The sequence below is a fragment of the Coptis chinensis genome, chromosome 1 (assembly GCF_015680905.1).
Source record: "Coptis chinensis isolate HL-2020 chromosome 1, ASM1568090v1, whole genome shotgun sequence".
NCBI lineage: Eukaryota > Viridiplantae > Streptophyta > Magnoliopsida > Ranunculales > Ranunculaceae > Coptis > Coptis chinensis.
The window spans coordinates 7,376,514-7,390,886 of NC_141456.1; the positions used below are offsets into that span (position 1 = coordinate 7,376,514).

General features: G+C 38.1%; 2 protein-coding genes across 2 annotated transcripts; one reads left to right on the forward strand and one right to left on the reverse strand.

Moving 5' to 3' along the window:
* Positions 1-792: 792 nt before the first annotated feature.
* LOC147521795 (uncharacterized) lies at positions 793-1,173 on the forward strand. The gene has a single exon (XM_086566363.1). It carries the CDS (start codon positions 793-795, stop codon positions 1,171-1,173), a length of 381 nt encoding a protein of 126 aa, XP_086422489.1.
* A 3,966-nt stretch (positions 1,174-5,139) lies between these two features.
* On the reverse strand, positions 5,140-7,737 carry LOC147521796 (GDSL esterase/lipase 7-like). Its single transcript, XM_086588186.1, has 5 exons — positions 7,460-7,737; positions 7,222-7,352; positions 6,601-6,849; positions 5,633-5,879; positions 5,140-5,533 (listed from the first exon to the last, which is right to left on the reverse strand). The coding sequence occupies exons 1-5, from the start codon at positions 7,722-7,724 to the stop codon at positions 5,328-5,330; spliced, it is 1,098 nt and encodes a 365-aa protein (XP_086444312.1). The 5' UTR covers positions 7,725-7,737; the 3' UTR covers positions 5,140-5,327.
* Positions 7,738-14,373: the final 6,636 nt, after the last annotated feature.

Here is a 14,373-nt window from a genome sequence, read left to right on the forward strand (position 1 = left end):
AATGTGATTTTCGCTTGTGTTGGTGGTTTTCTTGTCCGATTCCATTGTCGGGCAATTAAAACTTTGTAAAATTCCTACCTACTTAATTAATTTTTTTTATTATTAATATATCATGCATGTTTGGCAAGTTCATACTTTCAATGTCTAATGTTAGTCGCTGCATATAGTGGAATATGATACGAGTTCATCAAGTCCTGTATGTAGAAAGCGGTATTATGCTTTCTGGGTATAGGGCGCAACCTGCACTCAGATATAGTGTGTATAGGGCGTGACCTGCGCTTAGATATAGTGTGTATAGGGCGCGACCTGCGCTTCAGGCTTTCGAGACTCCAGTGATTTGGGTGCGACCCACGCTCGTCTCAAGTGTAAACAGAGCACGACCCGCGCCCCGTGTTTCTCAAACCACCGAATTTTGTTGTTTTCTATTTTGTAAACTCTATATAAACAATTGTAATCTCTTTAGAATTCAATCAAGTAAATATATACTGAATTGAATTGAATCCTCTGGTTCTACATGGTATCGGAGCCAAATCATTGAAATCCGCTACATTGAATCCTTGAATCTTAAACCTATTATTGAATTCTTGAATTTTAATCCCCTCTCACAAAGTTTTATTTTTTATTTTCTTCAAAAACCTAAATTGTTTATTTTTTTTTTCTGCAATAGCTGAATCTGACAACAATTTTTCAAGCATCATTCATCACCACTACACCTCACAAGACAACTCAGCGTTTCCAAAAACTGTTCCATTAGATGAGTCCAACTATACCATCTGGGCACCTCTCATGCGGATGCGGATTGGAGCAAGGGGAAAGCTTGGTTATTTGACTAGCGCAAAGGTTGAACCGCTTATGAATTCGACAGAATATGAAGTTTGGGCAACAGATAATGAAAAGGTAAAAAGCTGGCTTATTGATTCTATGGAAATTTCTCTTATGAACCGTTATATTCATCTTCCTACTGCAAAAGAAATTTGGGAGGCTGTGGAGAAGACCTTCTATGATGACTCTAATGAAACTCAAATTTTTGAATTGAATACGAAGTGTTTTGAAGCGAAACAGAATGGGAGACTTATTTCTTCCTATTACAACGAATTGGTGGCTATGTTCCAAGAAATTGATCAGAGGGTGACCTCTCAGAATAACAGTGTTGAAGTTGTAGTCCATATATGAAACGTCCACGATATCCAGAATGCGTGTTTATATGTTTGTACGTGGCCTAGATCAGGAGTATGATCAGGTACGTGGAGAGATCTTTCAGAAAGAACCTAAATTTTCCTTGGAACAAAGCTATGCTTACATTTGTAAGGTACACTCTGAAAAACAGGCTATAGGGCACTCTGTATCAACTGAATCCTCTGTCTTGGCTGTTCATAGCAAGACAACTCCAGTTTTTTCTAGTCCTCCACGTCATCCTAAAGGTAAATCAAATCCTTGGGCAGATAAAAAATGCGGTGTTTGCAGAGACTTGGGTCATAGCAAGGAGACATGTTATGAAGTGATTGGTTATCCTGATTGGTGGGACTTCTCGAAGAGGCCACGAAAGAATTTAAGCAAGGCCGCCATTGCTAATGTTGTGAATGGAGAGAATGCTTCCGCTAATGACGCACAATCAAGTATGAATGGTAAGGTTATTTCGAATAATACATGGATAATTGATTCAGGTGCATCGACCATATGACAAATGACCCTAACCTTGTGAAAAGTCTTAGACTTTCACCTCGGGCCTCTTTGTTTCTCTCACTGGCGATGGTACTCCAACTCCGGTTAGCAGAGAAGGGTCTATTGAGTTATCTAACACCCTCCCTCTTGAATCTGTCTTAGTTGTTCCATCCCTTGCTTATAGCCTATTGTTATGCGTTTGTCAAATTATCTTATCTTCGCGCATGTCTTTGTGACATTATATCCATCTTTCTGTATTTTTCAGGACATTCTGACTTGATAGATTCTTGGTTATGGTGTTAGAAAGGGGAAACTGTACTACCTGGACTAGACAAAAACTGGCGAGAAACAAAAGAATTTTCTGGGGCAAGCTAATCAGGTTAATAGGGTCGAGAATGCAAAAGAAGTTGTGTGGTTATGGCATCGTAGGTTATGTCATCTATCTTTTAGTTATTTGAAGAGGTTGCAATCTCAGTTATTTTCAGTTGTTAGTGAGTCTGAGTTTCATTGTGACATTTGTGAACTGGCCAAGAGCCACCGTATTTTATATTCACCAAGTATTAATAGATATCATGTTCCTTTTATGAAAATTCATTCTGATGTTTGTGGTCCTGCCAAAGTTTCTTCATTTTCTAGAGTTAGATATTATGTGACTTTTATTGATGATTGCACTCGTATGACGTGGGTGTCGTTACTGAAAAACAAAAGTGATGTATATAGGATGTTTACTAATTTTTACAAAATGGTGGCGACGCAGTATCAACAATCTATCATGGTCTTTCAGTCTGATAATGGTGGAGAATTTGTGAATGGCCTAATGTCTAAATTTTGCAAAAGAATTGAAATTCGTCATCAAACCTCCAATTCTGGTACCCCAAACAAAATGGTTTAGCCGAACGGAAGAACATGCAGTTGTTGGAGGTTGTTCGTGCTTCCTTGTTTGGCATGAATGTACCTCGATCCTATTGGGGTGAAGCAGTGAAATCAGCAGCCTATATTATCAACCGTACTCCCTCACGGGTAATTAAGTTCCAGAATCCTTATCAGAAATTCCATACACTTTTGTCCATCCCATCTATGCCTAACTTGGAGCCTCGGGTGTTTGGATGTACAACTTATGTTCATATCCCACAACCAGAACAAAATAAACTTGATCCTCGTGCGAAGAAGTGTATTTTTGTGGGTTATGCTGAGTTTCAGAAGGGGTATAGGTGTTATGATCCGATTAATGTCAAGATGTATATATTTCTTGATGTCTCATTCCATGAATCAGACCTGTATTACTCAGAGAGAATTTCCCAGTCTTCCGCCCGGGGAGAGGCGGTGAAAAGGAATCCCGATGTCTTTGAAGAATTGGAACACTTGGAGGAACGATTTGAAGTTCCTGAAGCAGAAATTGATCCTGTAACAGTAGAGACAGAAGCACATGATCCGGATGTATCTGAAACTGTAGTATATGACATTTCCCCTTCTATATCAATAACTGAAGATCTTGATCAGAATGTTCCGCCTCAGGTACCTCCTATAACTTTTAATGAGTCTATTGGGGTAGAAAGTCTTGAACCTTGACAATCACAAAGAGCTAGTAAGGGAGTTCCTAAGAAACAATATGAACCAGACATCAAAGCCAATGTTAAATACCCTATAGCTAACTCTATACCTAACCATAGCCTTTCTGAAATCCATGTACTTGTCATAAATCAATTGACTACTGTATCTATTCCTAGTAACGTGCAGAATGCTTTGAAAGATTCAAAATGGAATAAAGCAATGAATGAAGAATTGGAAGCCCTTCAAAAGAATGTAACATGGAAGATAGTTGATATGCCTGTTGGAATGAAATTAAACTGTTGGATGTCGTTGGGTGTTTATTGTGAAGTTTGATGCAGATGGAACTATTGATAGATATAAGGCGAGATTGGTTGCCAAGGGATACACACGGCGTTATGGAATTGATTACGATGAGACTTTTGCACCTGTAGCAAAAATCAATACAGTCCAGATTTTAATTTCACTTGCAGCAAATAGAGATTGGTCCTTGCACCAGCTTGATGTGAAGAATGCATTCCTGAATGGGAACTTGGAGGAGGAAGTATACATGGATATGCCTCCAAGTGTGAAGAACCATCCCAAAGATGTTGGGAAGGTGTGTAAACTGAATAAGACTTTGTATGGCCTGAAACAGTCTCCAAGAGCTTTGTTTGGAAGACTTACACAGTCAATGAAAGTTTTTGGGTACAAACAATGAGATTCTGACCATACCTTATTTATCAAACACAAGGATGGTAAGATTACAACTCTAATTGTGTATGTTGATGACATGATCGTTACAGGAGATGATCCAAAGGAAATAAATGCATTGCGAAGTATTTGTCGAAGGAATTTGAAATGAAGGATCTAGGACAACTAAAATATTTTAAGGTATTGAAGTTGCAAGGTCTAAAAGGGGATTTCACTCTCACGGAAAAGTATGTCCTTGATTTGCTTGCTGAAACCGGGATGTTGGATTGCAAACCAATGGAGACACCCATCAAGATGAATCACGGACTCGCCATTCATTCTAACCAAGTTCCCTCTTGATAAAAGCGGTGTCGGTCTTGTAGGAAGGTTAATCTATCTATCTCATACTAGACCTGATATTGCTTATCTTTGTGAGTGTGGTTAGTCAATTTAAATATTGTCCTAGTGAAGAACATATGGATCACGGTCTTTAGATCCCTGAAGTATTTGAAAAAGCACACGGCAAAGGTTTACTATTTGGAAAGTATGATGCATTGGATATTGTTGGATACACGGATGCAGATTGGGGTTGGTGATAAAACCCGATGAAGCGGTCTACATCGGGATATTTCACTTTTGTCGGTGGAAATCTTGTAATTTGGCGTAGTAAGAAGCGAAAAAGTTGTTGCCAAATTAAGTGCAAAATTTGAATTCGAGGTATGGCACGGGGAGTATGTGAATTGTAATGGATCCGTACTGTCTTGGTGGAATTGGGCTTCGAACTTCAAAAGCCTATGGAGTTACATTGTGATAATAAAGCCGCCATTCAAATTGCACATAATCCAGTTCAGCATGATAGGACAAAGCATGTGGAGGTTGATCGTCATTTTATTAAAGAAAATATTGACAGGAAGGTTATTCGTTTTTCGTTTGTAACCTCTGAGGAGCAATTAGCTGATGTTCTTACCAAAGGTGTATCCCACAAGGTGTTTGACAGCTCAGTTGACAAGTTGGGCATGATTGACATCTATGCACCAACTTGAGGGGAATAGTGTAAGCGGTGATACGCTTTACGTGTATAGAAGCGACACAATTTCGGATATAGTGTGTATAGGGCACGACTTGCGCCTAAGGCTATCGAGACTCTAGTGATTTGGGCACGACCCGCGCTAGTCTCAAGTGTAAACAGAGTGCGACCCGCGCCCCGTGTTTCTCAAGCCACTGAATTTTATTGTTTTCTATTTTGTAAACTCTATATAAATAATTGTAATCTCTTTAGAATTCAATCAAGTAAATATACACTGAATTGAACTGAATCTTCTGGTTCTACACTGTACACCTTGTTCACTTGATTTTATTAAAGTAATGCAACCCTTTTGCATTCCTACAAGACATCCTTTATATTAAGAACAAATACACAGATCTTCGAAGTTCAAATCAATGGACTATGACTTCTGCGCAAGCTGTTGAATATTCGGAACACATGTAGAGCCACTGAAGTAATTATTGGCAATGACATTGTTCACTACTTCCGTTGGGTGAAACGCATCATAGAATATTGCTTTCGTCCTGTCAGGGCAAGGAGTTGAATCTGGAACGCACATTCCATCACCGCGAACTTGACAACATGGAATTGGTATGGTACTGAATCCTGTATAACCACAAATGTAAACAGTTTGAAACGAATTTATGATGCAAATTTTTAAGAAGGGTTTAATTAATAAATTAAATACATAATATGTTGCAATACCAGCTTCGGATGAATTTTGGTTCAAACCAAATGAATCTCCTTGAGCAAATGTGGAGCCAGGGAGGAATGTTTGGAGAGCTGTTAGCATGCTAGGAAGCCTAGAATTGAATAAAAGTACTAAATTATTGACATCCTCTACACACGGGGTGGTGGGTTTGGGATTAGCACTGTTTACTACTCCAGGAACACAACCAAGTCGGCCGATGTTGAACACAACGAATTTCCTAGTTCCCAAGATATACAATCTCTGCATATATATATCGGCATACAAATTGTGAGAAAAGTGGAATTACTATGCATTATTATCCTCTAATCATAACGAAATCTATTAGAAGAAGAATTTTCTGGTCTTTTTTTAAGCAATTAACGAGAACTCAGCATGTCGATCTGCAGGTGCCAAAACATGTATAGTGCAATAAACTGTATAAAGAACTTATTAAGTAGCATAATAACACAGAAGTAATATTAGACAAATGTCCACCCTTACTTGATTTAATCACATGATTCACATCCTTATGTTAACCAAACAACATCATGCCACTTGACCACGCTGTAAGTTCCTAGCGGCACTAGATTTTAGGTGCAACACTGAGAAATTCCAGTATTGGTGAATCGCGCGTTGCACTAGACTAGAAGACAAAATTCCAGTATTTTCAGTGCAATTAAATTTTCAGATCTTCCGACTGCTACTTTTATGTTCTCAAATATCATGTTTGATATCCTAAGCAAGAATTAGATAGATCAATATGCATGTTTCTTTGCAAACAGTAAGGACATTGACTTTCAAGAGGGACGTGAAGCATAAAAATACAAGGATTAAGTCAATTCTAATTTTACTTTTTTTTTTTGTGGATTTGGAGGATGACTCTAATTTTTCTAATTTTCCATCTAAGTAGAAAAAAATCTTAATTGGGTCATCTAGTGGGGAGTAATACTAATTAACTCAAAAAAATACAATCAATTTTTACCTTTAAACGAGATCTAAGACGGTTAACGAGAAGATTTGCAAATTGTTGTGGTGTGAATATCCGGCTACTGCTGTAGCGTGATGGTTGAAGATAGTTGTTGAGGTAGTCATTATTACCAATTGAAATCGCAAAAATAGACGTCGCCAAGTACTTGGAGCGTTCAGAAGGAAATATAAAGTTCTTGAATACATTAGTTAGTAAGGTGTCTTGGAAGTATCTGATCTGCTCGTCGAAGCTCAAGTTGTCCCCCTACAAAAACCACATAATGAAAACCTTATCGTGTTAAAATGCACATGAATTTTTGGATAATAAACTTAAGCAGAAATCATTTTAGCTTCACAGTAGCTTTTGAATTTTATGGATTAGTTTGGGAATGTTCAAAGAGAATGCGATGTTCATCGGTCTAGAAGCTGGTATTTAAAATATCAATTGTAGCTCTAAACTGATAATTTGAATACAAATATATATACGTGACAAGTTATATGTCAACTTTGAAAACTTCTGAGCTAGACACGTTTATTTGCATTCGAAAGATTTATTTCAAAGTTAATTTCCAAACATTAATAAGCTTGGTAGGTGTCATTTTAAGCGTCTTAGACATAGTTTTGGGCAGTCTCTCACTAATGCAGTTCCAGATTCAGGAAGAATGCCAGCTGCTCCAGATGCGTAATTCAGTCCGGTTGTGATGTTGATCTTTTCATTAGCTGAAAGACCCAGATATGCTGGTGGAAGTGGTAGCCCCAACAATTGAGCTGAACACAACAACAATAATTAAGAATATATAGGTAACAGACTTTACATAACTACATACATAGATAAGCATGTACAAATATTTAATTTATAACTAAGTTCGACGTACCAATAAAATCTGTAAATGTTTTGCCGTTAGCAAATCGTCCTGTGACGCCGGATGGAAAATCAATACCATATGGTCTGTAATTTGCTTTTGCTTCCGTTCGGAGAAAATTATTGTTCCCAGTGTCGCTAAGGGAGTCTCCGAAAATATATAATGCTGGTGCAAGAGGACTCTGACACTTAACCATCAAAAGATTAACGAAAAAACTTAAAAACAGAAGAGCCACGGAATATTTCTCGAACATATTTGCCATTTTCTTTGTAAACATGTTCGATCAACTAAATGAATTCATAGTATATATAGTGATTGGTTAGCTTGGACTAAATCATACACGCACTGATTGGTACTTTGACATCATGAGAGAGACTCGGTTTTAAAGAATATCATTCCGTTCTTAGTCAAAATCAGGGTCCGGCTATTGCCAATGACCAAATTGTTTTTGTCAAGGGCCAGATACATATTTGGCAAAAATACCCTCGCCCTATAATCATAATTCATAAATCCACCATATTCGTCTTTTCCAAACTTTCTTCTACTTTTATTTTCTTGAAAATTTTAATTCTTCTACAATATCTACTTTACATTAAAAACATTCTCCAATTAAAATTTAAAAATTCTTCATTTTTTCTATCTTTAATTACTTTTTTCTAAAAAATTTGAAAATCTATTCGGACCATGAACAATGTATAAACAAGATAACTTCCTAAACTCATATCTTCTTATTGAATAAATATTATATAAAATAATTTCTTGTTCTCCTATAAAGTCAATAGTAGTATTTATTTAATCTTGTCATAGCTATATATGTTAGCGGGAAAAACCAATTTTTCTAGAATTACTTACTTGTAGGTTTTGAAGTTATCTAATTTTATTGGATTTATTTTTCACGCACCATTAAAATAAATATTATTAAGCCGAACTCAATATATACTGATTATTCATCATAATTAATTAAAAGTGAATGGGGTGCAACAAAATTTTAACAGATTATTCATTCAAATGAAAAGATGTTAGATATGTATCAATAGAAAAGAAAATTTATTTTATTGGATTGAATGAGTTGACCGAAAATTCAAGACAAACTTTTTTATACTATCTTCTTCAATTATGTATTTGCAAATATAATAGCTGTATGAGCCTATGAGGTGAAGTCTTTCCTTTCTAAACTTTTTAAGCTTTAAGGGTATTTTTGCCAAAAATTGTCTTGGCCTTTGGCAAAAGAAATTTAGTCATTGGCAATAGTCTCAAATAAAATATTAAAAAAAAGTACTATAAAACTAATTTGACCAACGTTTCTAACTAGTTTTATAATAAGAAATATTACAAAAGTATCTATCTACCATATCATCGCGTCATGTACAAAATAGTATTTTGCTCGAGTATGCTCAAAACCGGATGGGCAAGATGTAACTGTTTTGCCATAAATGCTAATTTTTAAATGTCGACACATTCTCATAATCTCATTAAATTATGTATGTATACAGAATAAGTCATGCTCTGGGGTGGCGACTGGCTATGGTGTAAAGCATTTGGAATGGAACAAAATATGAATGATGTTAGGTTTTTTGTTACACGATCAATTCAAAGACTAATGTGGCTATGTCTATTTTTTTGTCATGTTTGTACCATCATTCGTCGTTGCCCGTATTATGGGACATTAGGTAATATAACGGAACAACTCTCCATTGGTTGTAAGAGTTGAAATCTTGTGTTTAAATATACATTTTCCATTAACAATTCTCAAGTTGTCAAGACTTTAGTAAATGGAAAGAAACAGTGTTTGGATCTCATTTTTTCAAAAAAATATTTTTTCTTAAAAAGTATTTTTTTTAAAATATATTTATTCCAAAAACAGTTTTTGAATAAACATATTTAGTTGTGATTTTTTTTTAAAACTCTTTTTATCAAACCAACAGATTTCGCATGATATTTTTCGAAATATTTTGACATATTGTGGTATTTAGTACTAATACATCCCGATTTTTTTAAAATATTACGGCATATCGTGGCATTTAGTAATAATACATCCGGGTAGTGAATTTGCCTTGAGGTGCCCAAAGTGATAAACCACAAAAAACACAGTTTTTTGTCACAAAAATCAAGTTTTACCTAATTATTACAAAACACTTTTTTTGGACCAATAAATGTTTTTTGGAAGAAAAACTATTTTTTAGAAAAATATAGACCAAACACATTTGTTTTTATTTTCAAAAAATGATTTTTCACTAATAAACATTTATTGGCAATAAATAAATAGGATCCAAACACATGTGTCGACATCCCGCATTGTTATGCAATAAATAACTATCTTTATTTAAAAAAAAAAATGTGTTTTGTACTCCAATTTTGAATGATGTAGATGCACAAACTCTATTTTTGCACCAGTAAGAGTGTAAGACACAATAAATGGAATGAATTCATAATTTTAGACGAATTAAGTTTGTTGGACGATTGTCAACACCCCAACTTTCTATGTTTGTTAATGGATTTGCTGATGTAGAGGTTTGGTGTTTACTGGACAACGATATGATGATTTGTGTGATAGAAAATGGTTGCACTCTTTTTGGGATAAGAGTTGCCTACGTATCAAGTTTCTTGGGGTAAACTTGAATCGAGCCTTACGTAGTTCATCTCTCTTTACTTATAGATGTTTGAACTGACTTTCCTTATATGCTCCAGGCCATTGTGAAGTGTAGATCCACCTTGCGTGCTATCTTGATGATTAAATCATTACTCACGGTGTTACAAAGTAAATGACTTCTTGATTGTTTGAGTTAAGCGAGCTCGGGATTATTTAGATGATTTGCTTCCATATATGGTACATGGCCGATGGTGGGGCGACCTGGGTTCGAGTCGTTGATGCGTTCGATAGAGTGGTACAAGGCGATGGAAAAGCGACACGGTGTATGGACCGCGTGTCTTGTAGTCGCGAGCGGAAGGTACTTACACAACCCCTTTATCACGATTCGTTAGTTGGGCGGTTTGTGATGTAAAAATGAAGGGAAAAATAAAGTTTTTGAAAACACGTGTCAGACAACTGGTAGGTTTAATTTGCTTTTGAAAAATGTGCGGGAACTGTTAGGTTGGATTCGTGGGCCCGAAATCACGGTGATTTGTGGGCGAGTAATGATTGTGTTATGTGGGAACATGAAACGTTTTGTATTCTCTCAAGGTTTTGGCAGCTGAGGGGTTTTGACGTGTTAAGGTGTTTCACTTCCTCATTTCTTCAATCTAGGAAAGAGCATAGCGAAAGAAAGAAAGAAGGAAAAGAAAAGAAAAGAAAAACTTTTCTAATCTTTGGTATCAGGTGCGCCTTTTGATCTTGCAAAATTTGATCTTTTGTTTATTTTGAACTCGTAATGTCTGCTACCAGTGATAGTTTAAGTAGGGAAGTTGAGGTTGATCAGTGGAGAGAGAAAACTTTGAGTGGAGATGATGTTGAAGTTAGGGTTCGTAGTGGAGATAGGGCTTCCTCGTCTTCTTCAATGGAAATGAGGGCGGAGGAGGTGGGGCCTAGGTTGCTTTATACTAATCTGAAGGAGGAGTTCGGTTGGGTGAATGCCGACCTGGCCATATACAACCTAGGTGGAGAGGGGAGGTTGTATAATGATGACTATGTCCCTCCGGATGGAGGAGTGGTGGTTTGTTATGGGCAGTTGAAGGCTGGGATGAGGTTGTCATTTTCCCGTCTTACTGTTGAGGTTTTGAACTATTGTGGAAAAAGCCTCATATCGGTCGTAAAGGGAATAGTTGGAGGGTTTTTCATGTGTTGGATTTGTTGAATGAGCAGGGTTATAATATCCGCTTAGGAGAAGTGTTGGAGCATTTCTCTGTGAAGAGATCGGTTGCACTGAATTTTAGTTTGCAGGTCGTAAGGGGGAAGTCATCTTTAATTGTGGAGGTGAGTAAGGAGGACTGGGGGCGTAGGCTTTTGTTGGTTGTGGGTAATTACACCCCCCCTAGGTGTGAGCTGAGTACCCACTCTGTAAAATGGGTTGGTAGGTAGTTATTTTGTAGGTCGTATGCAAGTATTGTACTTGATAGGTTGTACGTTCTGATGTTTTTGTGTCCTTTTGTGCAGAGGTTTCCATTCGAGGTCGTCCTGAGCTTAACATTGTAGAGAAGTTTGCTTGTTTAAGTTGGGAGGAGAAACGAGCTATCTTGGGGGAGGTTTCTCACTACTTTAAGAAGCGTAGAGGGGAGAAGATCAACCGGAAGAAGGTGGAGCAAAAGAAGAGGGCTCGTAAGCTCGTTTTTTACATCTCTGATTCTAGCTCGGACGGTGAGATGGAGAGGGAGAGCCAAAGGAAGGCACCTGTTTCTAGAGTGAGAATGGCTGGAGGGGCTGCTGATAGCCGTTCTGCTTTAGTGAGGACGTCTGGAGGAGCTGCAGAAAATCGTTCTACATCGAAACGCTCCGAGGTGGATGATGTTGAACGTTCTGCATCCAAACGCTCTGAAGTGGGTGATGTTGAATGTTCGGCATCGAAACTCTCTGAAGTAGGTGATGGTGAACGTTCTAGTCATGGTGGTGGGAGTGTTGTTGGTAATGGTGATGCTCCCACTCAGTTCCGGAGGCCTAATTTGAAAAGGCGCTTTGAAGTGGTTGAGACAGAGGGGTCGAAGAAGTCCCGAGCTGAGTCTGAGGAACAATCTAGTACTGGTGGAGATCGCTCTTCTGCAAGTCGGGCTCCATTGAAGAGGATGGATCTAAAGGAACTTGTTGTTGATGTGGGGGTTGTTGATACTTTCGGCAAAGAAGAAGGCTAGTGAGAATGAGCAAGTTGCCCAGAAGTTGAAGGGATCAGGGAGTGCGGCCCCACGTGACAAGAAAGTCTTGATGACGCTCGGATGGGCTTGTCACCTATGAGGACCCAAATGAGTAGGTTGAGTAAGTTTGTGAAGAATGGGGATTGTAGTTTCAAGAACTATTTAGTTCTTTGGAGGGTTCTTTGGAGAACGGTGCCTGGATGGAGATAGACATAAGTTGGAGATCAGGAAGGACTTGGGATGAATATTAAAGATATGGATCGCTCCACATTAGCTTTGTAAGTGCCTCTTGGCCCTGGGTATTGTCTTGTTTTCCATTTTTACTGCTTTGTGATTTATTTTGTTTGTTGCCAGGTCCTGGCTATGTATAGGAAGCTGAAAGAGATGGTTCTTATCTCCGACCTATACAAGAAGGAATTGGATGCTGCCAAGGAGGCCTATGACAAGCTGCTTGCTGTTCAAGAGGTGGAGTGAGCTGAAATATCTGGGCTGAGGTCGCAGGTTGGAGATCTTGCTGGGAAGGTGGCGTTGTTGCAACCGTCTCTTGATGCTTCAAAAGTGGAGGTGCAAAACTGGATTGGTGAGTGTAGGAAGGCGCAGGTTGTTGCTGAAAGGGATCAGAAGGAATATAATGACCTGGTCAACTTGGTAGAGAGCAGTGATACTTACATTCTGGTGGACGACCTATTGGAGTTAGAACGTAAGTATAAAACCCTAAAGAGGTCGGTTGAAAGTGGGGCTGCAACAGTAGTTGTGGAAAGTACTGTTGCAAATGCTAGTATACAACCAGATCTACCATCCGACTTTGCTACTGCTCCAGCCATTCAGCCAACTGAGGAGGTCTCCGTAGAAATTGTGAATGTGAGTGGTGATTCAAATGGGGGCCCTATTGGTGAAGAGAGTGGCCCACTGGAGCCTTTGAATGTGGAGAATCTTCCCTGTGTCCTCTGACTGTGCCTTTTCTCTCTTTGCTCTTGATGTGTTTGAATGATGATGAACTATGTTTTCTCACTTGCTTTGGTTGATACTGATAATTGATACTGATAACTTTGATTTTTTGATGATGGGGGTATGGTGCTGAGGTTATTTTCTCAGGATAACCTGGGGGCCTCTAGTATCCAACCAAATTTTGTAAGTAGTAAAGTATTTAAATTACTTACTTGTTCTGTCTTGATGTTGTCTTTGAATTTTTCGTGGATGTGATTGCTTTTATTGTTGTTTGATTTGTTGTATAACGACCTGTACTGCATAGTGGTAGTCCTGATGACTTGTTGTACTATGGTAGATCGTTTAATGTCCTGCACGACCTGGTTAGATGATCGTAGCTTTCACCTAGTCGCATTTTGTGCGTTTGATTGGTCGTTCCTTTTGGGGAACTCGATTGTCGATAACTAGCCTTTGATTGGTAGTTCTGATTGAGCCAAGCTTAACCACGTTCAAAAGCCTTAAGTTGACTATGGGTTCTTTTGGGGTCCCATATGTTTGGATTTGGCCCGATAATTAAGTGGAATTCTGATTGAATCATGCTTTAACCCCAGCCATCGCGTTGGTGTTAAGTTGATTTAGGGTCCTTTTAGGGGACCTTAGGTTGGATTGATTGATAATTTACCACTGCGTGGTAATTGCAGTTGAATCGTTCTTGACTCCGTCTTTGATGTACGACCTGACATTGTGGTGTCCTAGGTCGGGTTGCGCAGTGTGAGATGCATGGTACTTTATGTAATGCACAAGATGACATTTGTACTCGAAATGTTGATGAAATTTTATTCATATTGACTGATACATCTGAAAAAATTTATTGATAAAATCTCTTGAGGAGAGCTGTATTCCAAGGTCGGGAAAGCATATCACCGAGTTGCGTTTTGATCTAGTATGCTCCATTTCCAATGACTTTGTCAACGATATAGGGGCCTTCCTATGTTAGGTCGAGCTTGGCTGGAGCTAAAGTCTTTTTGAGGACTAAGTCACCAGCTTTGTCACACCCCGAATTTTGACAGAATTCGGAAAAACATTATTTGTTCCCGACTCTTCGATCTCCGAGGTGTGACGCACTCTCAACTCCCAAAAACCCATAAACAGTTTAAATATGCGGATAATAAAAAATCAATAAAAATTTTAACTTAAACAAAAGTCTTCTTCATTACAAA